This window comes from Aedes aegypti, chromosome 2 (genome assembly GCF_002204515.2).
Source record: "Aedes aegypti strain LVP_AGWG chromosome 2, AaegL5.0 Primary Assembly, whole genome shotgun sequence".
NCBI lineage: Eukaryota > Metazoa > Arthropoda > Insecta > Diptera > Culicidae > Aedes > Aedes aegypti.
In genome coordinates, this window is record NC_035108.1 from 334,530,923 (window position 1) to 334,557,614 (window position 26,692).

Consider the following 26,692-nt stretch of genomic DNA (forward strand, 5'->3'; position numbering starts at 1 on the left):
TCATTAACTGAAGATTTATTTCTCATATTTTTAGCAGCTTTCCAAAGAGCAGTCATAGAGGTCTCATGTGATAATTCTCCGACAAACTTTCTCCAATATGATTTTTTCTTTGCTCTCACTAAATTTTTAAACTTACGTTCAAGTGAAATATATTTCTCATAAGATTGTCTCGAACGCACTTTTCGATAAACTTTAAAAGCAGCAGATTTTTCTTTTACAACAGTATTGCATTCTTTATCCCACCATGGATTTGGTATGCGATTTACTATTTTTTTATTTGGAATCGGTTTATTTTGAGCTTTAATAGCACTATCTATAATCAAATTCACAATAAAATCATATTCATCCTCTAAACATAAATCTGCCAGATTCTCAAGAGCCTCTGAAATTATCGAACTATATTTTTTCCAATCAATGTTTTTAGTTAAATCATATTCAATGTTCACATATTCCCTCATTCTTTGATTATCATTATGAATTGAAATAACGATTGGTAGATGATCACTTCCATGCGGATTGTCAATTACTATCCATGAACAATCATAAACCATTGAAGATGAACAGAATGATAAATCTAAAACAGCATCCTTTTTTTGTGGACCTGCAATTCTTGTTACATTTCCTGTATTCAGAATACATAAATTGTAACAATCTAACATGTCATGGATTGGCATCGCTCTTTTCTCATCGTGGTCAGAACCCCATGCAGTACTATGACAATTAAAATCATCAACGATTACCCAAGGCGCAGGAATGGTATCAAGTATTGTTTCAAGATCATTGTAGCTAAAAGTTACTTTTGGAGGTATATAAAAGGAAACTAGAGAAAATTCCTTACCTTTCATATTCACATGACATGCTATAACTTCTATTTTGGATTTATTAGAAACACCAATTCTATAAAAGGAATGACATTTCTTAATACCAATTAAAACCCCTCCGTAGCCATCGCTTCGGTCCTGTCTAATAATATTGAAATCAATCAAATCAACCGTCAATTCAGGAATCAACCATGTTTCACATAACGCAAAAATATCACAGTTAGTTTCTGATATTAATAAATTCAATGAGTTGATATTAGCCATAACACTCCTACAATTCCATTGTAATACAGAAACGTGATCAGTCAATTGATTTGCGTATCTAGCCATCGAAATCAATTAAAGATAAAATGGGCCACTGAACAGTCATCTGTTTACCAAAGTTAGCTATCATCGGTATACATCCAAACAATAAATCTTGAATAGGTTTTGGTGCTTTTAAAATATCCAAAACCCACTGAATAATAGTTGAAAGTTTCAAAAAACCAGTGAACATAGTATTTTCTTTCTGTGATTGAAATTTTGGTTCAGTTGAGGATGTATCACGATGAGCATTACCAGAAAGTAATGGGAAGCTTTTGTTGAATTCAACAGAATCTCGAGGAACAAGATTGTATTTTTCTGGAGTATGAACTTTCTCAATCCTAGCTACTTTTTGCTTGTTCTTTGACATAACAGAGGAGGGAATATGCTTTCTACCTCTTTTGCCCTTCTGCGATGGTAAGGAATCATATTCAGTATCTGAATCAGAGTCATCATCAGAATCTGATAGTTCCAAAAACATATTTGAAACTAAGGTTTTTTTTACCAATTCCGCATAGGATCGCTTAGAACGTTCCTTGACAGAGTACTTTAGCTTTGATGAGTAATTTTGAAATTTAGGGCAATCTTTTTTATCATGAGGATCTAGACCGCACAAAACACATTTCTCTACATTTTTCTGGCAAGCATCTTCTTCATGTTGGCCCTCACACTTGAGACATTTTGCTTTATTTGAACAAAAGCTTTTTGTATGTCCAAGCTGTTTACAATTTGTGCAACTCATAACCTTTGGAACATACAATCGAACACGTAAACGTAAGATTTTGTTCATGGTAACATAGTGTGGAAGCGCAGAACCTTCAAAAGTAATTCGAAATGATCCTGATGGTACATACTGTGAGTTAGATCCATTTTTAATTACCTTCTTCAGTTGTTGACAATCTATAATTTTTACTGGGGGTATATTTGGGTTTTTGAACACACCCACAGCTTCCTTAAAATCATTTGGAGACAGGTCACTGTCACTGGTAACTACACCATCGATTTCGACAACTCTTGCTGGAACATATACACGGTATTCTAGACGAAAGCGATCATCATTGACAACAGCATTGGCCTCTTTGTAGTTTGTGAAAACTACCCTAAGTTTATCACGATTTACTTCAGTAATAAAAATCACTGAAGGATAATGTTTGATCAGATCACTGGTAACTTGTTTTACTCTTATCTTTTTGTTAACACGCCGAATGAAAACCACCCAACGTTCGCGGTTCGGATCATCTACATATTGTCGTATTCTCGGTTGTTGTGAAAAATGAACGTTCTCATTCTCAACATCGCACTGTTTAGAATGAGAATGTTGAATGGATGTTTCCTTAGATGGTTGTGTAAGGCTTGATCCGTGTTTAGATATAGTTCCAGTATGAGAGGCCATATCAACATTACCGCAGGCAATTTCTTGCTGCGGAAATGTGTCAGTAGGGATGTTACCGTCTCTCGACGAAAACATCCCTTTTGACTTTATTGAAAAGAGTTAAAAAAAACTTTGAATAAAACGAAATGGTAAAACAGAAACTAATGAAAGAAAAAATAAATAACAATATAATGGATAATACAAGCAGGGAGGAATTTAAGGCTTTTAGATACCGCTAATAATAAAAGGAACAATGAAGAACACTTATCTGCTATTGAACAACGAAAGATGTGCCAGCCAGCAAACCGACGACTTGAAAATTTCTACAATTCCAGCTGCCACCACTTTTTTTCCTGCACGACACGGCAATTTTCTTTACCACGAAAAAATCTGCTGTCAAATCACTGCCAGAGCGAGTAAGCGCACGTCCGATCGTTACGACTACTGCGATCAAATGGCCTCTACTTAGACGGGCCTCCACTGATTATTTTTTACGCCGCAAAAAACTGCTTCATTTGCTTTTATACGTGATTCAAACTTATTCTAAATCAAAGTAGCATGCGCGTTAAAAGTTCCTGAAGTATTAATGTGTATTTCCATATATAAATAATTTTGTATGAAATGCGCGGAATTAGGCAATGCGCTGAATTAGGGCACTTTACGGTACACAGATTTTTTTATTCTGACACAGATTCAATTTGTATGGAACACAGATTTTCTTTCAACAATTTTTGTATGGACACAGATTTTTTTGTATGGAACACAGATTTTCTAACCTGGCGGATACAGATTTTCTATCAAATCATCTGGCAGCTCTGGATAAAGGTGACAAGATGCAGGATTGTTAGCATTTTTTCACCTCTGAACGCAAAATTGCATCGTTGTCTAGCGTCCTGAACTGAAAAAAATGCTAACAAACCCGCATCTTGTCAACTTTATTCATAGAAGAAAGGATCGATGAAAAAAAATCGATCATGCGACTTACGCCCTTATTCTAGCACACGCTTGATTTTAGGTAATTTTTTTTCTGAGTGCTCTGCATGCAATGAGATACAGTACAGGTGAAGCAGACCATTATTTGCATACGTATTGGTAACCAAAAAAGTGGTGACGTCACTATTTGATTGCAAGCACGAGTAGATATGGGATATTTGAAAGAAATTGAATGTAAAATAAAAATTTGTGATGAGTACCATGAAATTTGATTCGAACTAGATGATTTTTGATCATTGTATTTATCGTTGAACTATATCTACACAGTAGACATAAAATAATTAAAATAATCATATATTTAATCGAGGTATGAATAAATAATGTATAGTCTTTGATGACGCTCTAAAAACTAGTAGTAACCATGTATGTAGCTTGTTGTTTCTGAACAGATGAATAGATTAACACGTTATTAAACAACACTGTGGTGAAACTTGCTCAGAAACAATAAGCTACACACTTTATTGCCATTGTTTTTTTTTTATCCTAATTATGCGAGAATTTTCCTTTGAATATTTGTTAAAACGTTTTTGATGGCAAATCAAATTCCGGTTCAGTTTATTAATTTGTGTGAATTAAATTTTTAGGGTTCTATGCTGCTCATAAAGGAAAAATTCCATATTGAAGAAGTAGGAATTGAAAAAATAGCACTTTAAGTTTAAAGTTTGTCTCCTCATACAAATGTTAATTATTTTCTAGAACATTTCTGCGTTGCATATTCTTCTAGCGTAACTGCACAGATTACTCATCTTGTTTCTAATATTCACCAAAAAAATAAATATTTGAACGAAATTCACGTTTTGCAGTTGCTATTTGAGTTGAAAGTTCATATAGAGACTGTTATACCTTTATTTTTCAATATGGGACTGTACAAGATTCATATTTTTCCACAACATGTGGGTTCGATTTCCACTGCATGCCGAAAGAAACTTTTCGTTGGGAATGTTAATCGACTGTGCCACTGAGCGTTGCATGCTAGTTCGTTGTCTAGTGTGGTGCTTCCTTCAAATGGCGAACAACCCACTGGAAGCATTACGTGTAGTGTCATTTTCACAACAGCGCTTGTCACCGATTTCTGGATCGAAGCAATGACCACGTGTTAACACAAAATCGTCAGATGTGAAATGCTGGGAGCATACATAAAGCGATGTACCCGGATCTTTGATGAGCCCACAAAATTTCACCCATTTCGATCGCTTGCTAGGATCTTTGGGTAAAGTGAGGAAATTTATGCAATATCACTGTTCTTCACTTCCTGTGTCGTTATCTTGCACACATTGCCTGCACACTGTGGCATTCTATCAAAATTTGCCAGAAATTGTTAAAACTTCACGAAATAAAGTGGAAAAATTTCCGAACTCCCGCACTTTTTGCTTTCGCGTGAAGGGATTTTAAATTGTAAACACAAAAAGTGACGCAGGCAAGATCAGCGATGTATTGGTGTTAAGTGTCATTTTCAACTTTATACAGTTGTCACACACACTATTATACGGAACTGCGCCACCTGTTCTGTAGCTCATTGCTCTGCATGCGCATGTGATTTTTTTTTATGAGTGTGTACAAAATGTCATTTTTGTTGGTAAACAAACCTGGATTTTCATTTGGGACTCGCATTTTTATTCATTGTTTTTCGGAAAATAGTTTTCCATTCCTGAGTTGTTCAACAAAAATCCAGGCAATTTTAATGTTATAAATCATTCCAATTCATTCATCAAAAACATTGAATCCGAGGTTACCGTATTCGATAAAGAAGAAGCTACAATGCCCCGGAGCCAGTGCCGGATTTGCCTGCGATATTGCTCCGAGTTGGTGCCGCTGTTCAAGGCTAACATCGGCGAAAAGCGGTTCACCGATCTGATCTACGAGCTGCTCCGGATTGAGGTGGGTTTGGTTTGATTGCATCTTCACAAAATAATTTAATTACATTACATGACTTCCTTGACCCGATAAAAATGTTAAAGCTGGTTATCGTAAGTTTAATAAATACAATTACAATTACAATTACATTTCCACATTTCCAGTTTGACCCGAATCCGGAATACCCGAGGCGCGTCTGCGAGTTGTGCGTCAAGAAGGTGAACTATCTGTACAGCTTCTACGAGGATCTGGTGAAGAGCCAAGCCCTGCTGGAAGAGCTGAGTAAAACGACCTCTCGTAAAGAGGCGAGGGCGCTGATCGAAGCGAAAGGGCCCTCGAATTATAGCGATGGCATTTTCGAAGAGCTGGAGAAGTTGGACGAAATATCGGATGAGGATGATGCTCAAATAGAAATAGAGGAAACGACTTTCCTGGAGAATGTCGAAGAGACAGAACCGGTGTTGGAAAACGTGGAATTCGAAGCCGTTGGATTCGACGACGATCGGCCGGTGGAGGAACAGTTGATTGATATCAAGATCGAAGCGGTTGATGAGGAAGAGTGCGATATGCTGGCTGGAAAGGTTTCGCAGCAGATTGTACAGAGCGATGAAGAGGAGGAATTCAGAGGTTTTGAAGAACCGGTTCCGATCAAACTGACGGCATCAAGGAATATGAAAAGAAAACGACCTAAACAGGTTGTTCCCAAGCTGGAAATAGTTGAAACGATTCCAAACATGTGTTACATTTGTCGGGAGCTTTCGGATAGCAAAGATATGTTCGATCTTCACTTGCTAACACATTCAAAAATGTTGCCTTACAAGTGTGAAAATTGCAGCACCCCAACGGCCCCTGTAATAATTAAGACGCTGGTTCTGCTCAACAAGCACTTTGAATCGCATGGATTCAGCTACTTGTGCGAATACTGTCCGTTGAGGTTCCGTGCCTATCCTTCATTGTATGACCATACGAGAAACTTCCACACCGAGCATAAAGAGGGATTCACATGTGACAAATGCGGACAAGTATTCATCGAGATTCGTAAATTTCACAAGCACGTACGAGCTCACCGGAATCGTGATTCTGAGCGGTACAAATGTAAGACTTGTGCCAAAACCTTTCAAACCGGGACCATCTTGCGACGTCACGAGCGAATCCACTTGACCGACCCGTTGTATGCATGCATGGACTGCAAGAGGACATTCAACCACGAAGAACAATACCACAAGCATAAATTGCGTCATCTGCAGCAGCAGTACAATCAGCAGAATGGTTATTCCTGCAAGGTTTGTGAGGCGCACTTTACCTGTAAGGCTGATCTGCGAGTTCACATGCAAGTCCATTTCCCCAACAATCCAAACTACAGCATCCACACGGACGTTCTGCCGGAAACTCTGAGAGATTCCTCCAGCTATCCTCGAGGATGCGAAGAACCGGACTGCAAATACATTGCTCCGTCTTACACCCTCATGTGGTCCCACTATCGCAATCACTACAAGTTGTACCATTGCCAGGAGTGCGATCGAAAATTTGCCACGGCCACCATCCTCAAGAATCACGTGGAAGTAATCCATCAGAAACTCCGAAAGTTCCACTGCGATCAGTGCCCGAAAACGTTCGCCTATCAGCACAAGCTCAAGGAGCACATGAACGTCCACCGGGGGATCCGGGATCGCAAATGTCGCTTCTGTGGCAAATGCTTCACCCATTCCTCCAACCTGCTCGTCCACGAAAAGGTTCACAAGAACATCAAGCGGCACAAGTGCGACATTTGCGATTCCTCGTACGTGACGACGTCCGCACTGAAGAAGCACAGAAAGACGCATCGGACTAATGTGAGGGTGAAAAACGTCGAACCAGATGTGGAGGAGGACTGCGAATACATCGAGTGTGAAGAGGAAACAGCCGTTGCTACCGAAATAACCTACAAGTTTGCGGAGGAAACTGTTCGGAACAAGAAAGAACCGGAACAGGAAGCTAAACTGGAGGAAAGCGAGCTCATCTATTTCATGGAGGACGCAAACGAGCAAGTGTTGAGCAGTCAGGTGGAGATTGAGGAAGGGGTGACCGTGAAAGAGCTGTGCGATATTCTAGAGGGAAATTAGAGCGCGGTCAGAGGTAAGTGAACTGAAACCTAATCTTTGTGGGAAATAGATACCAAAAAATGAATGATCGTTGGTTTTTGGAGAAAGAAATCCATGTTTAGAGTTAGAATTGAGGACGGAGAAGGGATTATGGAGTGTGTTGCGTTTTTCGGCGCCCAATCCGGGTGATTGTTTTGACGTTGGATAACGTTTTACGGCAACATACTGGGGTACAATTTTAACAACTTACTAACGCCCGGATAGATTTTCAAGATTCTTGCACCAATCGATTGGAAATATTTCTACGAATCGACTCCAATAATGAAAACTATTGATTTTCATGACTAAACTATTGATAAAGGGGTAAATATCGAGGCATGTCCTATTTTCCACGGAAAAGAACATTTTTCTTGTTGTTATATGGTCTCTACATAATGAATATAACATAATGATAATGAGCTCCCTGAATCCGAATATGCTTGCAAAATTCTTAATGATGTAAAAGTTAAGAAATAATGAATAGTTTATTTCAAAAATTGCAACGAAAACGCCTAAATGCAGGCAATTTCCTAAGAAAATCCCTGATATCTAACAGTAATTTAATTATTTCAACCGTATGAGCTAATTGGTACGAGTTTAGAAGATGAAATCGGGCTCGGGGATATATTTTAAGCATCCTTACAAACTTTCAGATTGATTCCATGATCAAATCCATGTTTAGAACTAGAAGTTTATGGATGTTTGTCAATAGTACACCGTACATTATTTTTAAATTTACATTATTTTCATAGAATTAAACATTCTTTAACACCAAAAAAAAAAAACATAACACACATCTCGACAATAGTTACGACAAACACCGTTGATTCCCTGCAGGTTGCATTAATATTTACACCTGTTATGATGTATAGCTGCACGCTATGTCTGAACCAGATGATTATAAAAATCGAATGTAAATCGGATTTTTTCTCGCTATAGACCAGTACCGTTAAGTCACCAGTCACCGTGCGGCCTCCATTCATCGTGCACATATACAAGTTCCTACAGAATATTCATACAATTTTCACAAATTATTTTTTTGTCAGCTAAATAAGATAAACCTGATGGAATGAAGTAGTTTTTGTCACAAAGCATTTTGAAAAACCTAGTTTATGTAGTCAAAATCATGTGAAATCTGTTTGATAATTAGATGTTTCAACACTCTTAGTAGAAACGCCAAAAATTCACATTTTTCATTTTAACGTTAGAGTATGAAATTTTTCAAAATTTCAACGAGTTTCCATTGTGGATACTACAGGTTAGAAATATTTCGTCATATGAGCAATGAGATTTTATGCAAATTAGAATTTTTATTGTGTTTCAGTCGAAACACAAATGCACGGTGAATGGACCCTTTTCAATATATATGGTTCCTATTACCGTGCATTAGTGTAAAAGGCATACAATTATTCGGTAATATTAAATTTATTGTTATGTATCGATTAAACTACTTCAACAGCGTTTCTTCAAGATACAAAATTTAATCATGACGAAAACTGTAGGCACGGTGAATGGTGGCATAGAACGGTACGAGGCGACCTTAACATGACATTTTCAAACATAATTTTTGAGTAATTCATTGTTATGAAACACTAGTTTTAGATTTTTCCCTGAATTATGCTATAATTGCACACTACATAGTGGTATTCTAGTAAGCTTCAAATTATTTCTTGACGGTACGAGCATTGACCATAATGACATTTTTTTCTGAAATATCCATATCGATCCATAGACAGTCCCGAATTTTATCGTAATGGAAATTCTCGTGACTTCTCTGGGCATGACGTATGACAAATACGCCACAATATATACGGGGAGCGAATCATTTGGCATAAGGCCGTTTGGCATATGGTCATTTGGCATAATCGGAATTCTTTCAAAAGATGCATGAAAAAATGGGATACCAAATGACCGTTATGCCAAATGACCTTATGCGAAATGGCTTAATGCCAAACGACCCAGATCCTGATACACGAATGCAATGACAACTTTGGCAAAGAAAGCTCTCAGTGAATAACTGTGGAAGTGCTCATAAGAACACTAATCATTCCAAACATTACATTCATTATTTCTTATATCTAGGAGTTCTGTGTTATTAGACAACACTATCATCCTAATTTGGTAAAACAAATCTAAGATTTTATTAACATTTTGTTAACAACATATTACATTTCATTTTCCGTAGCAGTTCAGATTTTTTACAGGTGGTTGATTTCACCTGCTTATAAGAGAAAAAAAACGTTTTGAATATACTTAACCTAACTTAACCTAAACATATAACGCATTAATCGTGGCAATAGAAGATTGTAACGATTTTTGCCTGAAATTGATTATTTTATTTGACATTTGTTCCAATGTTTCAACATTGGATATTCTATGTTACTCATGATCCTATAACATTTCCCCGAATACCATTACCCCGAAAACCATCACCCCGAAAGTCAATATCCCGAATGGTCAAGTACCCCGAAAACCATTACCCCGAATAGTCCGTTACCCCGAATACAATTTCCCCGAATGGACCATAACCCCGAATTTTCTTGGCACGAAAAATTGAAGATCCGACAAATGAATCCCATTTACCTATTTCATAGAATTTTGATTTTCATTTGAATTCATGTTCTTCATGTTATCAAAGATTTATTATTCTTTCAATCAACAGCTATTCTTCATGAGCCAAGTGAGAACCCAAATTTTACTCACAGGCGTGTTCTTGATTTTGTAAGAATGATTGTGTTCACAGCAATAAATCATTTTCCGAACTGATGATAATGCTGACATGTTAATATTAGAGACCTTTCCCGCCCTCTTTCAAAAGCGTTATATTATTTGGTAATGCATAATTATATTTTTATATTGCTGGAGGCAATGCGAGTTCAACATATTCTAAAATGTCATTAGACTATGGTTTGAAAAATGTCAGATGAAAATGTTAACTGATATTAAACTGACCACTATTTCAAAAGTACATCGCTAAAGAACAGCCTATGATAAAAGAAGAAAAAATTACAGTTGAAAGCGTCAATAATAATGATGCCAACAATCACTTTACTAGTGCAACTCCGAAAGAATAGCCGATAACTATAAGAAGGACAAATCTCTTGTTGGAAATTGTAATGCTGACAAGATGTAATACAGACAAGTAATGCAGGGGCTTATTTTCATTTATGTTTTGAAGTCACTGTCAACTTTGAATTTCGCTCCAGACAATTTTGTCAGTCGATTTTTTTTTACCGCTATCGCTCAAACTTCAACTCAAACGGTACAACTCGAAGGAACAGCCTATAACTCAATGAAGAGAAAATCATTGATCAAAATTTTTACACTGCGATTATACAACCTCGAAAGAACAGCCGATGATTGAAAGAATAAAATATCACTAATAGGAATAGTAGTCACAACTTTCAGGCTCAAATTCGCGAGCTTCCTTGAAGAATTTCTTGAAGTGCATCACTGATTTTCGGGGAAGTGTCGTATTAGGGGAACTGGTTTTCGGGGTAATTTACCATTCGGGGTAATGGTTTTCGGGGTAATGTGTCATTCGGGGTAATGTGTCATTCGGGGTAACTTTGCATTCGGGGTAATGGTTTTCGGGGTACTGGTTTTCGGGGAGATGATTTTCGGGGTAATGGTATTCGGGGAAGTGTTATAGGACCGTTACTCATTGGTACTATACCAGGGAGGAAGCCTCAGAATCATTTTCAAAATTTTATTTTGAATTCTCTGCAGAGCTTTCTTCCTGGTATTACAACAGCTAGTCCATATTGGTACAGCATACAACATGGCAGGCCTAAAAATTTGTTTGAATATCAAAAGCTTGTTCTTAAGACAAAGTTTTGATTTTCTATTAATAAGGGGATAGAGACATTTTACAATTTATTACATTTGGCTTGAATGCCCTCAATGTGATTTTTGAAAGTTAAATTCTTATCTAGCATGAGCCCTAGATTCTTAACTTCATCTGACCAATTTATTGAAACCCCTCTCATCGTAACAACTTGTCTACTTGAAGGTTTCAAATAAAGAGCTTTTGGTTTATGTGGGAATATTATTAGTTGAGTTTTGGAAGCATTAGGAGAAATCTTCCATTTTTGCAAGTATGAAGAAAAAATGTCCAAACTTTTTTGCAATCGACTACAGATGACACGCAGGCTTCGTCCTTTGGCGGAGAGGCCTGTGTGATCCGCAAACAAAGATTTTTGACATCCCTGAGGTAACTTAGGTAAGTCAGATGTGAATATTGTATAATATTGGTCCCAAAATGCTGCCTTGGGGAACACCAGCTCTTACAGGAAGTCTTTCAGATCTGGAGTTCTGATAATTAACCTGAAGTGTACGATTTGACAGATAACTTTGAATTATTCTAACAATGTATGTTGGAAAATTAAAGTTTTTCAATTTTACAATCAAACCTTCATGCCAAACACTGTCGAATGCTTTTTCTATGTCTAGAAGAGCAAGTCCAGTAGAATAGCCTTCAGATTTGTTGGAACGGATCAAATTTGTTACACGTAAAAGTTGATGATCAGTGGTCGAGTGGTCGAATGTCCATGGCGGAATCCGAACTGTTCATTGGCAAAAATTGAATTTTCGTTGATGTGGGCCATTATTCTGTTCAAAATAACCTTTTCAAAAAGTTTACTGATGGAGGAAAGCAAACTGATTGGACGATAGCTGGAAGCTTCTGCAGGAGTTTTGTCTGGTTTTAAAATTGGAACAACCTTAGCATTTTTCCATTTGTCAGGAAAATATGCTAATTGAAAACATTTGTTAAATATATCAATTAAAAATGATAAGCTACTTTCTGGAAGTTTCTCGACGAGGATGTAGAAAATTCCATCATCGCCATTAGCTTTCATATATTTGATTTTTTTAATAATAGTTCTCACTTCTTCCAAATCAGTCTCCCAGGCATTTTCGAAAACGTTCTCTTGTTTGAGAATATTTTCGAAGTCCTGAGTAACTTGATTTTCAATTGGACTAGTAAGTTCTAAATTAAAATTGTGCGCACTTTCAAACTGCATAGCAAATTTTTGAGCTTTTTCGCAATTAGTAATAATTTGTTTTCCTCTTTCAATGCCGGTATTGGCTTCTAAGGTTTTTTCAAAATTTTAGATAATTTCCAAAAAGGCTTAGAGCCAGGGTCCAATTGAGAAATCTTATTTTCAAATTTTTTGTTTCTTAATTGTGCAAAACGTTTCTTGATTTCTTTCTGCAAATCCTGCCATATAATTTTCATAGCAGGATCGCGAGTGCGTTTAAATTGCCTTCTCCTCACGTTTTTATGACGGATCAAGAGTTTAAGATCATCGTCTATAATCATGGATTCAAATTTTACTTCACATTTTGGAATTGCAATGCTCCTGGCTTCAATAATGGAATTTGTTAAAGTTTCAAGAGCATTGTCAATATCAAGTTTAGTTTCTAAAGAAATGTTAACATCAAGATTAGAGTCAACATACGTTTCATATATAATCCAGTCGGCTCGTAAATAATTGAAAGTGGAGCTGATAGGATTGAGAATCGCTTCATGGGATATTTGACATGTAACAGGCACATGATCAGAATCAAAATCAGCATGAGTAACTAATTGGCTACAAAGATGACTAGAGTCGGTTAAGACCAAGTCAATCGTAGATGGATTTCTAGAAGAGGAAAAACATGTAGGGCTATCAGGGTATTGAATTGAGAAATATCCTGAAGAGCACTCATCAAATAAAATTCTGCCGTTGGAATTACTTTGAGAATTATTCCATGAGCGATGTTTGGCATTCAAGTCACCAATGACAAAAAAATTTGACTTATTGCGAGTCAATTTTCGCAAGTCAGTTTGGAGCAAATTAACTTGCTGTCCAGAGCATTGAAAAGGCAAATAGGCAGCTATGAAAGTATATTTACCAAACTGTGTTTCAACAGAAACACCTAAAGTTTCAAAAACTTTAGTTTCAAATGACGAAAATAGTTGATGTTTTATACTCATTACGATAAAATAAATAGTTAGGATCTTTTTTTAGTTTGGATCCAGGGTTTAAATAAGTTTCGGTAATAACTACTATATGCACGTTATTAGCTGTGAGAAAATTAAACAGCACGTCCTCTTTACCATTCAGAGAACGAGCATTCCAATTTAAAATATTTAAATTATTATTTGGATCCATTAGAAAAACGTAATCCAATAACAATTTGATTTGTAAATTTTACACCTACTTGGACTGCTTCAGTCATAGTGGTGGCTTTGAACATTGCATCAATCATTAGATTCAATTGTTCAGTTAGAAAATTAAAATCAGAGGCAGACATATCACTTGAAGTGGGTACATCTGATGATTTCCCATTGGAATTTTCGATAGACGAAGAAGTGGAGTAGGAGTTACCTGTGGCGGTAGGGTTTTTTCCATTTGATTTGAAACAAGTAGAATGGGTACTCATAGTACGAACTGGGGAGGAGTTCAAATTACCTGCTACGATATCGGCAAAGGATTTTCCGTGGGTAGATACATTCGAAATTGAAAGATTCGAACGGCTACCCGACGGGTTAAAATTAGTTTGTGAATATTATCTTTCATCTGCCTGGCACGAGCCTCAATGACTCTTTTGCGTGAAGGGCAATTCCAAAAAGTGGACTTATGATTAACTTATGATTAGCCCCGCAATTACAGCATATGAACTTGGTGATATCTTCCTTCACTGGACAGACGTCCTTAGCGTGAGAAGAACCTCCGCAAATCATGCATTTAACATCCATGCGACAATTTTTTGTACCATGACCAGGGATTGAATCCTGAAAAAATTGAGAGAATCTCTCACGTATCACTCTCTGTAACTATCATAACATGCTGCATATTATGAGAGACTGTTTATCGTGTACTGCTACAACTTTGATCAGATTGGGGGGATAGTAGTGCATGATAAAACCCCTCTAAACATGCTCCAAGCCTGGGGGACACTATTGCTATTAGAAATTCGTGGATTGTTTATCGTGCCAGTAAAGAAAAACACCCATCCCCAACGGTAAACAAGCGAGAAAAATGAATTTTATCATCGCTCTCTCTTTGGGGATCTCGCTCACTGCTTCCATTTATCAAACTTGTTACACCTTGCGATACAATGACGATCGTGGACCGCAACAGATGGGATGTTTTTCTTTGCTTGCTTTGATCGTGCTTCATACTCAAATGAGAGCGAATTCTGCAAAGCCTGACCATGACCCCACTTTTGGCACCGACGGCACTGAGTGCTATTTCTAAAGCTTTAATATTATTTAGATCTTTTTTGTTAAAGTGAACTAAATAATATTCTTGAGAAAGCTGTTTCCGAACAATGCCAGATTGGATTCTCTTTTTCATAATGATTACTTGGACTGGGGAAAATCCAAGTAAATCATTTATTCCATTTTTGATCTCTTCAGGTGACTTATAGTCACTTGAGAGACCTTTCAAGACAACTTTGAACAAACGTTCAGTTTTGTCGTCATAAGTAAAAAAATTGTGCTTCTTCTCTTCAAGATGTCTGAGAAGAAGTTCACGATCTTTAAGAGTTTCCGGCAAAACGCGTCAGTCTCCTTTCTTTGCGATTTGGAAGGAAACCTTGATTCCCCTAATGGAGTTCTCCTGCCTAAATCGCCCAAATTCGGAACAACTGACCACGATAGGCGGCACTCTTTGCTTCCTCACTTGAATCAAAGAGCCTGGGCTAGAGGCTGCATTGATTTGGTGTTCGAAAAATTTGTCTAGAGCATCGAACTGATTGCTCATTTCGATACAATTATTCATTTCACCCTTGGAAGAAAGTTCGCATTCCGGGGAAGCGTCCTTTCTTAAATATTTATACATATAATACACATAATACCAATGAATACATGAAAACGACTTGTTTAATTCACGCAAGGCCCTTAACAATAACATCAGCAACAAACTGCGGTTCCCGTAATAATTTACACCGAAAAAAAATTTTTTTGTCTACTAAATGTGAAAATTGTGACATGTTTGAAATGTCATAACTTTTTTGTTTATTGGTTTACCATCATTTTTATGGTAGATAGCTAATATAATGGACCGTTTTCCCTCAAAAAATTACGTTGGTATTCCGATAGGGTTTTGAGATATTTGAGTTTTTGTGACAAAAATGATGTTTTTTAATTCAAAAAAAATTTTTTTTTACTGTGTGTATTTTTTTTGGAATCTTTATTTAGTTGTCTAACTTTGTTTCTTTAGTTGTCTAACAATCGAACGAACCGTTTTTGCTGTGCAGCTTTTTGAATATTTTTGAACCATTTTCACATACACCCTTTTGAAAAGTTAGTCGTGACTCAACTTGAAGATTTGATATCGGAAAATGACGATTTAGATGGAACTGAAAAACTGTGCAAAGTTTCAGATATTTTTGAAATGGTCGATCAGAATCGACTTGCATGCCTCCGTGGAATCCCTCAGCTTGACAATTTTTATTGATGTCATACAGGGTGTTAAGATGCACCTGATCTACATAGGGTAAGATCAAGTTACTCCAGAGCATTGGTACAGCTTTGATTCATGTCTCATAGGGCGTTAGATTGTAGCATTATTTCGCAAACCTCTATCAGATTGTCAACATTTTTTATGAATTCGGGAGAAAATTGTAAAAAAAAGGCTGAGAAAAGCTTCTTAGTCGTCGACTAAGGGCTGGTGACTTCATTATAAAACTCAACGACCATTCAGGATTTATCTGGTTACAAAGGTAATGTGCGAATATCCTGGCCAAACTGGTTAATTCCACAATGCTGTAGAAAGCATCTATGCTAGGGTATCAAAGTACTTTGGACAGACCGTTACGCGTATATAATTTGGCCATTTACGGCAAAATCAATAGGAGGTGGCCAAATTATATACACTACCCACCATAAGTATGGAATCCCGTATTGCAACACTCATACTGAATATTGCAGCATCTTGAAAAGTTTAGCATCACCTAAAATGAATATTATCTCGTGATTCTGAAGTGCTAGGACAATGTATTTTTGAGGTCATTTTAAAAAATACGTCTTTGAGCCCCTGCGATGTTTTATTTTCGTTGAAAACAATTTTAGCACTGGATTTTGGGTGATGCTAAACTAAAAGTGCTGCAATACTCCGCTAACGGTAGATGGACCCGTCGGCTAATACCAAATGTGGCTGATTGGTATGGTAGAAACCATGGGAAAGTGAACATCCACCTGACGCAGTTTCTGTCAAGACATGGTTGCTATAGACAGTACCTGCATAGGTTCGGGCACTCAGAATCCCCTGCCTGCCCCGATTATGCTGGTGTGGAGGAAACAGCGGAGCATGTCGTATTCGATTGCCCCCGTTTCATTGTTGTGAGAGGTCGCATGCTCACTACATGCGGACACGTCCCCCGACAATATAATAGAGAGAAAGTGTGTGGATGCCGAGTGCTGGAATGCAGTAACTACGGCTTTCACTCACATTATGTTAGAATTGCAGCGCCTATGGCGCGCCGACCAAGAGTTGGCTGCAGAGGATTAGCCCTGCCGAGGCTGGTCCCTTGTAACATTGTTTAAGTCGGCTAGGAGAAGCAGTTTCCCTAGGCTACTTCTGCTACACGTGTTGTGCTATATACACTAATCCCTCCCCGAAGAAATACCGTAAGGTGGTTCCGGGGAGATAAGGGTCTGAGTCCAAGGGTCATGTCGATGCACTGTTCACCACTTGAGCACTTCTAAAAGAATTGCTCAAGCACAGTGCATAGGCTGGTTTTAGCGGGTCGTCGTTGGTGCGTCATCCCCGCATTCCCTGAGTTACTTTCTCAGGGGATCTGTTTGCAGATTTCCCACTGTAAAAAAAAACAAAAAAACTTAAAAGTGCTGCAATACTCAGTATTGCAACGATTCCATACTTTTGGTGGGTAGTGTACGCGTAACGCTTTGTCCAAAAACATAAAACACCCTACTTATTAAACTTTCTGATTAGTTGAAACATGGATGAAAATAAATCTTGAAGTTCAATGACTCTCTTTTGTTGCTGTTTAATTAGGATCTTAGGCATGCATGTACCATGAAATAAAATCTATGAAAACTACTGGAAAGCAGCAGGGTAGGAAAGCTTATCAGTCGTTCACTTCACTATTGTTACCATTCACCATTCGATGGAAATCGGAGTGATAAACAAAAAGAAGCATTAGCAAAAGCGTGCGATTTTTCATGCCGTTAACAAACCTTGGTTCATTTTGGAGGCTTAGTTTACTGCTTCTTCTTTGAACGGAATAGTTATAAGTGTAGCAAACACCTGAAAATCTGGAACCCATAATTTCTTTCAGCAGGTTTTGACCCCAACAAAATTCGCAATAACTCCGAAACGATATCATAAATGTAATCCTTGCAAATTAGGAAAAATCTGGTTCGGATGCCATGCACTTTAAGAATATCGATTGGAAATGAATTTTTAACAGCTGATTGAAAATCCTCTAAACCAGACGTTTGATAGGTTAAATGTATAGATTATGATCTTTGGCTTCTACTCTAACAGACCACGTGATGTATCGTTGAAATCTAGGCCTTAGCTAAATAGCTTTCTATGCAATAACCTGAATAATATCGGAGTAGTCTCTAAAAAGGAGTTGGTTTCTCTAGTCAACAGCACGTGCTACTCAAAAAACATACTAAAAATTCTGCTTTTTATTGCCATATTATTCATCGATTTCTCTAAACCCATCTCCCCGAAGATTAAATTTTAAATGAGCAAAAAGTCGCTATCGTCTCCGTGGTCTCGCAGCTCAAAGGCCATCTCCTCGATCAGCGTCAGATCCGCCTTCTCGAGGTGCTGCTTCCTGACGTGAATCTTGAGGTAATCCTTGCGTGGATAGCGCTTCAGACAGTATTGGCACTGATATGGCCGCGCCTCGTCGCCGGTGCTGTGCGTCAGCATGTGCCGCTTCAGATCCGACGACTGGGTGTAGCGACGTTCGCAGAGAGTACATCCGTACGGTTTTTCCTTGTTGTGTATCTTGAGATGAATTCTAAGGCACTGCATCCGCTTGAACGTGGCGGAACAGAGACTGCACACGAACCGACGTTCTTCGCTGTGCGTAATGGAATGGGTTTTGAGGAGATCCTTGGTGCGGAAACACTTGCCACATTCGGGGCAGGCGAATTCCTTCGTTTCGCCGGTGGTGTGCAGCTTGTGATGGTTTTTGAGGTAGAGCTTATTCTTGAACCGCCGGCCGCAGATTTCGCACGAGAAGGGCATCTCGTTGGAATGGGTTGTGGCGTGGTTGGCTTTGTCGAAGGCGCGGTTGAACGAACGACCGCACACTTCGCACACGTAACGTCTGCCCTGATTGGCCTTCTTCTGATGGTGGTGCAAGCTGAACATGGAGATGAACCGCTTGCAGCAGATGTCGCACTCGTAAGGTTTCGTTTCATCGGCAATCTGATTGCGCTGGAGTTTGTGGGTGGCCGAGGCGTGCAGCTGCAGTTCATCCATGTTGGGAAATTCAAGGTAACATCCGCAGCAACGTCTTTTGGGGTCTTCTTCCTTAGGGGCATCCGGGTGGTAGTTACGTTCGTGGATGGTAAGGAAGATTCTTTTGGCAAAGATTTCCCCGCAATGCGCACAACGATGCTGCTGGTTCAAGCGCTTGTGACTAACCAAAGATTTGCGAGTTGGATAACGACGGTAGCAAACTGCACATTCGAACGGTCTTCTTGGGTCAACCATTTGCTCGGGTTTGTGAATCTGGATAGAATGAGCTGTGAGAGCTTCTTCAGTTTCAAATTCACTGCGGCATCCGCAGCATTTCTTCGTCTCTGCGGATGTGTAGTGGCATTTGTGGTGATTCTCCAGATTCGATTGGGTCATGAAACCTGTCCGAGAGAAATTACCTGTGTTGAGTGGGTCCATTGATGGGAAGTCGTTTGAAGCCTTACCTTTTCCACACTGTCGACAGAAGTATTTACGGACGGCGATTCGTTGGTGCTCCTTTAGATGCTGAAGCGTTACAAACGATTTGTAACATATGTGGCATCGGAAGGGCCTGGTGGGATCATTGATATTGCCACGCTCGTTGAAGTGCACTGCATTGCTGTGGTGCATCAGTTCGGTCTCCGTTTCGAACTCTTGCTTACAACCACAGCACCTCTTTGTTTCGTGTGTGTCAACAGGTGGCTGTTCTACTTGTACGAGTTGTTGATCAACTTGGGGATTCCCCAACTGAACCTGTTCAACTTTGACGGTGCTCAGCAGTGGAGGTGTATTCTCATCGTCGACATGACCCAAATCTGGAAAGTCATTTGGCAGCTCGTCTACCTGTTCACCTATCAAATCTTCCACATTGTCCAATATCATGTTGTCGTATGCCTCCGACAGTAGAAACTCATATTCCTCCGGATTGAGGTCCTCTTCCTGCAGATCAGTCGCACAGAATGGCTTCTCCTCGTCCTTTCGGCTGTGTATATCGATCTCATGCTTGAAGATTGACCTCAACGTTTGATCCGATTCGCGACACTTCTGGATGATGTGGTAGGCCACGATCATATACTCGGCGCAGTTCCGACAGACATTCCGTGGCAGTACATCGTCTTTCCTTATCTGTGTAGTGTAGTATAGTTGTTGTTGTTGCCAAGGGAGGGAGATTGGAAAGTACCAGACGAACGTAGAAGAGTACCGGTTTTAGGCGAATGAGAAGAAAAAACAACATCGCGATAAGAAAATGGATTAGTCATCCATTTCAACATCTTCATTGTCTACATGCATATTATACATTAAAAATGGCCCCTCTGGGACCAAAGGGAACGTAACCTACCTCAACGCGGGCACACTCAGCGATCACGTCCATCAGGATGTTATCCTCAAACTCATCGTACACGCACACAAAGTCCTCCTCGCAGTTCTCCATGCAGATGCGGCAGACCTTGTAACAGTCTGGCTCGATGAGGATATCCATCTCTTCTCCTTCCTCTACTTCCCCCCGATCAGAATATGGCTCAAATGCAGTCTAGTTTTAACTATAACAGCTCATCTACGGTTAAAATAGAAACCAAATTCATTCTCAATTTCCCTCCAAAAATATTATAGAAATCAAAAATCTCGTCTTACCATAAAAATCCTTCAGCGCTGAATTCAAAATGCTCGATGTACACCATCACCATGTTATAAAATTCACCAGTATGCAATGCTCGGCCTCGACTCGACGCTAAAAGTGCAGATTTGAATATGGAGGGACATCCGCCAAGTACGGAGCGCAGATAGCTATACACTATTGACTGGATGGCATTGAATGCCTCTTTCTTCCCCCAATACAAGTAATTGTTTTGGTTTTCGGGTAGCTAAAGCCTGCCTGGCCCAGGCCTGGTTAATGACACAACACAAAGCTCTCTTCTTGCTTCTTTGATAGTATCGGTCCCCTCGGTGGGTTCATATACCTACGTGCCTATAGAAGCGATGTAGGTCTCTCGCCTCTTAACGATGGGTCTGTGGAGAGATTCGGTCGTGTGATCCGCTAGAGAGAGAGAGTGAGCCCAACAAGTCTGATAACGCGTGGCGAGGTGAGTGACTACGATGGTAGTCTGATGTTACATGCACAGCTTGTCGGGGGAAATAAAACTGAACACTATGTTCAAATTTGCTGTTAAAACATCCGTTGTGTACGAACTCAAATTCGGTATTTAATGAGTTATATTTGTCTAACGATAATACAAAATGCGCAACGTTGCATGACTATGACTTTAATAGCACCTTGGAAATATTCGGTAAAATGAACCACTGAGTATCGGGACCTGCTCTAATTCCGTGTGTTGCCTATTACCGTGTTTTTGGGATTTATTTTGAATTTTAGTATTTTATATAAGTTATTTTTCTAAATGATTGTCACAAACTTTAGCATATTAATCCTTAAAAGGGGTGGACGATTTTATTGCACTATTTTGCTTATATCTTTTGACTCAATTGATCAGTTCTCAAAATTTTAACAATATTGTAGGGGGTACCGGACACCCAAGCCGCCAACTACGTAGTTCATAAACTATTTATTTTATACGGTCCTGGTACCTATTTATAATGAATATTATCGTTTTTTAGCGTACAAAAATAAAGCTGTCCGAAACTGGGGGACAGAAGCTGCTAGACCAAAATTGTAGTTTGACCATATTCAGTTCAAATAAGGTACAAAATACATTCGCACTTTCAAATAGAGGCAATGGGGGCAATATGGAACATACGGGGCAATATGGGCCACCCCGGAATTTACCTCAAAAACAGTGTTTTAATGTATAGTGTCATTATTATCTGCTAGAGGATGCTTCAAATAGCCACCACAATAAAAACCGTAAGAATATTCGTTTCAACACTTGGAATATTCACAAAAATGTACAAATTTGTCTCTTGTCATAAAAAGCTAATAAGTTTGGCAGTTTTCAATTAAGGCTATACAACAATTATATTTGTCATTGTGGTAAATTTTACCAATCCATTGATACTTCTGATAATACTGGAAATTAGATTTGTTCGTAAAAAAAAATTATGGAAAATAGAATATTACTATAAAAAGGAAAGAGCGGGGCAATATGAGCCCCCTAGATTTAAGCAAAGAAAACGGTCTTTTTAACATAAAAATGCATTGCCTAAATATACTAGTTTATTTTTTTTATGTGCATAGTCATCTTCTTGCACCTTTACAAATGGAAAACTTTGCTAGAAAATAGCACAGACAAACAGACGTAACACTTAGAACAATGCTAGAATGAGCCTATGCATGCTATAAAACGTTTGACTTTTACTGTGCGCTCTGTTTTCAAGTTGCCCGTGAGAGAAAGCGAGACAGCACCAACACACGGCGCACAGTAAAAGTCATGAGAACAAAAGAATTTATGGCACGTACAGAGGCTCATTAGTGTGTTTGGCCGACAGGATGCGTGCGCTGCAGGTGGTGGATTGGCAACCTACCATATTTTTGAAGCGACCGTTAAAAAGGTGGTCGATGCACAATGATGAGAGTGTGACGTCTGTTTGTCTGTGAAATTAGGTTGAACTCAACCCGGTGCTACACTCAAAAAAATCCAAACGTCATTGCTAAGTGAAAAATCACGTAGATCATTCCAAATTCATTTTGCCTCCTCCAATATGCTTTGAATACCGAAGAACCCCTGCATTACTTCATATTTTACACCTGATCTATAACCTCTATCAATTATAGCACGCGAAGGCTGCAACAAAACAGAACAAACTCACTACATTTGGGAAACAAGATTGAGAATGCTCAGATTGAATATAAAAATATCCCAATCTTTTAGTTTTGTTACCATTTTCCAATTGGGAATTAGTTTTCTTCCAAAGCCTATTAGAGATAAGGTTGATCTTTATTCTAGTTAATTTAATGCAAAACCATCTAGGTCCTATTGAAACGCTTCGTAAAGGCTACCGGAAAATCAACGTAGCTCTTACATATAGCGCCGGTGGAATGAACGAAGTTCAAAAGTTCATGCGTTCATTCTGGGCTACCTATGATTAACGTAAGAGCTACGTGAAAAGTGCGATGGAAAAAAACCACGTATGTTTTCACGTAACAATGACGTTTGGATTATTTTGAGTGTAGGCAGCCATGTTTTCGTGGTCAGCATCAAACTCAAGAGCAACAACGTACAATGGCCTAATCATATTAGGGAATTTTTCCTCCAATACTAAAATATGTTTCTAGCTAATCACTTCAACCCAAATTGACTTGCTGTACTGCAATCCAATAGTTTGCAACCGTTTGTATGTTCGAATAACTGTTGTTATGCGGGAAAAGAAATTTTTCGGAGAAAAAGATTTCGCCATCATCGATTATTATTCCTCAAACGGTTATTTGTTTACAAACATTAAGCTGTCAGTGGGAACCATTTCCCATTAGGAACCAGAGATGTTTGCTCGTTATTTTTCAATGGGGTTGTATGGGCGGTGTCAGGAGGCTGGTTGAACTAAGTGTTGCAATTTAATACTAGAATTACATGATCTGTTTACTATGTATTATGTATCTATCAAACATAAGCCGCTAGAATTGACAATTTTAAGTAAAGCTAATAAAATTTCCTTTCCAATATCGTGCACTTAATCATTCACTCTTCTCTATATTGTTTTAAATAAAAATCATACGATTGAATGAGGTGGCTCATATTGCCCCGTTGGGTGGCTCATAATGCCCCATATGGTTGGTGAACACGCATGAAAACATGGTTTTCAAAAACGTTCCTAAAATAATTTTCAAGTTGAATTCTACATTAATTATCGACATAACATGGACGAAAACATGTTATAGTGCAAGTCTCAAGCATTTCTCGCATACTCTGAGATAACGCCCTAAAAGCCATTGGTAACCACGTGTGTAACTCGTTGTTTCTGAGCAAATGAAAGAATAAGCACCCAAACCAACATCACGGGCAGGTAAATAATGACATTTTCTTCCCTATAGCGTTGGACAATAACATTAAAATACATTCAAATGCTCAGAAACAACGAGCTACACACATGGTTACCAATGGCTTTTAGGGCGAGATCAGAAGTTATGCAAGATTTAAAGAATAGTTTTCGCTATTTTTCTATGCATTTCATGACGTTTTCCTTAGGCGGCCCATATTGCCCCGATCACCCCTAATGATAGTTTTCCATTATTCCTGCGAGATCAAAATTATTTTCCCATATTCAAAATTATTATTAAATAAGTTCAAATTTAAGGCGATACGTCGACTGTGATAGGCACAATACGTCAATTGTGATAGGCACAATCTGGGAAACAGAACAGCTACCGGAGGAGTGGAAGGAAGGGGTAATCTGCCCCATCTACAAGAAAGGCGACAAGTTAGATTGTGAGAACTTTCGAGCGATCATCATTCTAAATGCGGCCTACAAAGTATTATCCCAGATCATCTTCCGTCGTCTGTCACCCGTAGTAAACGAGTTCGTGGGAAGTTATCAAGCCGGCTTCGTTGACGGCCGATCGACAACGGACCAGATCTTTACTGTACGGCAAATCCTCCAAAAATGTCGTGAATACCAGGTCCCAACGCTTCACCTTTTCATCGATTTCAAGGCGGCATACGACAGTATCGACCGCGTAGAGCTATGGAAAATCATGGACGAGAACAGCTTTCCCGGGAAGCTCACGAGACTGATAAGAGCGACGATGGAAGGTGTGCAAAATTGTGTGAAGGTTTCAGGTGAACACTCCAGTTCGTTTAGATCCCACCGGGGACTACGACAAGGAGATGGACTTTCGTGCCTGTTGTTCAATATTGCGCTAGAAGGTGATATGCGGAGAGCCGGGCTTAACAGCCGGGGTACGATTTTTACGAGATCCAGTCAATTTGTTTGCTTCGCGGATGATATGGACATCGTCGGCCGAACATTTGAAAAGGTGGCAGACCTGTACACTCGCCTGAAACGCGAGGCAGCAAAAGTTGGAGTGGTGGTGAATGCGGCCAAGACAAAGTACATGCTAGCTGGTGGGGCCGAGCGCGACAGGGCTCGCCTAGGTAGCAGTGTTACGATAGACGGGGATACGTTCGAGGTGGTCGACGAGTTCGTCTACCTTGGATCCTTGCTGACGGCTGACAATAACGTTAGCCGTGAAATACGGAGGCGCATCATCAGTGGAAGTCGGGCCTACTATGGCCTCCAGAAGAAGCTGCGGTCAAAAAAGATTCACGCCCGCACCAAATGTACCATGTACAAAACGCTCATAAGGCCGGTAGTCCTCTACGGGCATGAAACGTGGACGATGCTCGAGGAGGACCTGCAAGAACTTGGAGTCTTCGAACGTCGGGTGCTTAGGACGATCTTCGGCGGTGTGCAGGAGAACGGTGTGTGGCGGCGAAGGATGAATCACGAGCTCGCCCAACTCTACGGCGAACCCAGTATCCAGAAGGTGGCCAAAGCTGGAAGGATACGATGGGCAGGGCATGTTGCAAGAATGCCGGACAGCAACCCTGCAAAGATGGTATTCGCTTTGGATGCGGTTGGTACAAGAAGGCGTGGAGCGCAGCGAGCTAGGTGGGCGGATCAAGTGCGTATCGATTTGGTGAGCGTGGGGCAGAACCGAGGATGGAGAGATGCGGCCACGAACCGAGTATTGTGGCGTGAAATTGTTGATTCAGTGTTATCTGTGTAGATGTTAACTTAATTAATTGAAATGAAAAATGAACGTCAACTTTTTATCGGTTTTCAAACATCTCTGTTTTTTCCAAAAAAAAGCGTGCAAACTTCAAGGATGTGTTATTCTATGCAACCAATTCTCTCTCTAATAGCTTCCTTTTCTTCTAATACACCATCTTGATTAGAACATGATTTCTTTATTTTTAACGGTGTCCGGTATTGAGTGGTGTCCGGTGCTTGGGGGTATCCCCCTATGCATAGGAGATTAGTTGCACCTGGTGCACCTGGTCAATCCACCTAGCTCGCTGCGCCCACGCCTTCTTGTTCCGACCGGATTCGTAGCGAACACCATCTTTACAGGGTTGTTGTCCGGCATTCTTGCAACATGCCCTTCCCAGCGTATCCTTCCAGCTTTAGCTACCTTCACGATACTGGGTTCGCCGCAGAGTTGAGCGAGCTCATGGTTCATCCTTCGCCGCCACACGCCGTTCTCCTGTACGCCGCCGAAGATCGTCCTTAGCACTCGGCGTTCGAAAACCCCAAGAGTTTGCAAGTCCTCCTCGAGCATAGTCCACGCCTCATGCCCATAGAGGACTACCGGTCTTATGAGCGTTTTGTACATCGTACATTTGGTGCGGGGGTGGATCTTTCTTGACCGCAGTTTCTTCTGGAGCCCATAGTAGGCACGACTTCCGCTGATGATGCGCCTTCGTATTTCCCGACTAACATTGTTGTCAGCCTTCAACAAGGATCCGAGGTAGACGAGCTCATCCACCACCTCGTCTATCGTAACACTGCTTCCTAGTCGGGCTCTGTTGCGCTCAGTTCCGCCAACCAGCATGTACTTTGTTTTCGACGCATTCACCATAAGCCCGACTCTTGTTGCTTCGCGTTTGAGGCGGGTGAACAAATCTGCCACCGTTTCAAATTTTCTCTCAATAATATCCATGTCGTCCGCGAAGCAAACAAATTGTCCGGATCTCGTGAAAATCGTGCCTCGACTGTTAAGTCCGGCTCTCCGCATGCCACCTTCAAGCGCAATATTGAACAACAGGCACGAAAGTCCGTCGCCCTGTCGTAGTCCCCGCCGAGACTCGAACGAACTGGAGTGTTCGCCCGAGATCTTCACGC

General features: G+C 39.7%; 2 protein-coding genes across 3 annotated transcripts; one reads left to right on the forward strand and one right to left on the reverse strand.

Annotated features, from left to right (window-relative positions):
• The first annotated feature begins 5,053 nt into the window (after positions 1–5,053).
• On the forward strand, positions 5,054–7,509 carry LOC5575974 (zinc finger protein 431). Its single transcript, XM_001662279.2, has 3 exons — positions 5,054–5,161; positions 5,218–5,367; positions 5,508–7,509. Exons 2-3 carry the CDS (start codon positions 5,248–5,250, stop codon positions 7,443–7,445), a joined length of 2,058 nt encoding a protein of 685 aa, XP_001662329.1. The 5' UTR covers positions 5,054–5,161; positions 5,218–5,247; the 3' UTR covers positions 7,446–7,509.
• Positions 7,510–18,096: 10,587 nt separating this feature from the next.
• Positions 18,097–20,871, reverse strand: LOC5574478 (oocyte zinc finger protein XlCOF6). 2 transcript variants are annotated; one of them, XM_001655088.2, is made up of 4 exons: positions 20,534–20,869; positions 20,241–20,456; positions 19,366–20,026; positions 18,097–19,302 (listed from the first exon to the last, which is right to left on the reverse strand). In XM_001655088.2, exons 2-4 carry the CDS (start codon positions 20,379–20,381, stop codon positions 18,170–18,172), a joined length of 1,935 nt encoding a protein of 644 aa, XP_001655138.2. In that variant the 5' UTR covers positions 20,382–20,456; positions 20,534–20,869; the 3' UTR covers positions 18,097–18,169. The 2 variants fall into 2 exon arrangements, with proteins under 2 accessions (XP_001655138.2, XP_021701691.1); XM_021845999.1 differs by having other exon boundaries at positions 18,097–20,026; positions 20,534–20,871.
• Positions 20,872–26,692: the final 5,821 nt, after the last annotated feature.

Coding starts and splice junctions, on each gene's coding strand:
- LOC5575974 (XM_001662279.2), top strand. CDS start 5,248: ATGCCCCGGAGCCAGTGCCGGATTTGCCTGCGATATTGCTCCGAGTTG. Junction 5,368..5,507: donor ACGAGCTGCTCCGGATTGAG/GTGGGTTTGGTT, acceptor CCACATTTCCAG/TTTGACCCGAATCCGGAATA.
- LOC5574478 (XM_021845999.1), bottom strand. CDS start 20,381: ATGGATATCCTCATCGAGCCAGACTGTTACAAGGTCTGCCGCATCTGC. Junction 20,027..20,240: donor CTGAGTGTGCCCGCGTTGAG/GTAGGTTACGTT, acceptor TACACTACACAG/ATAAGGAAAGACGATGTACT.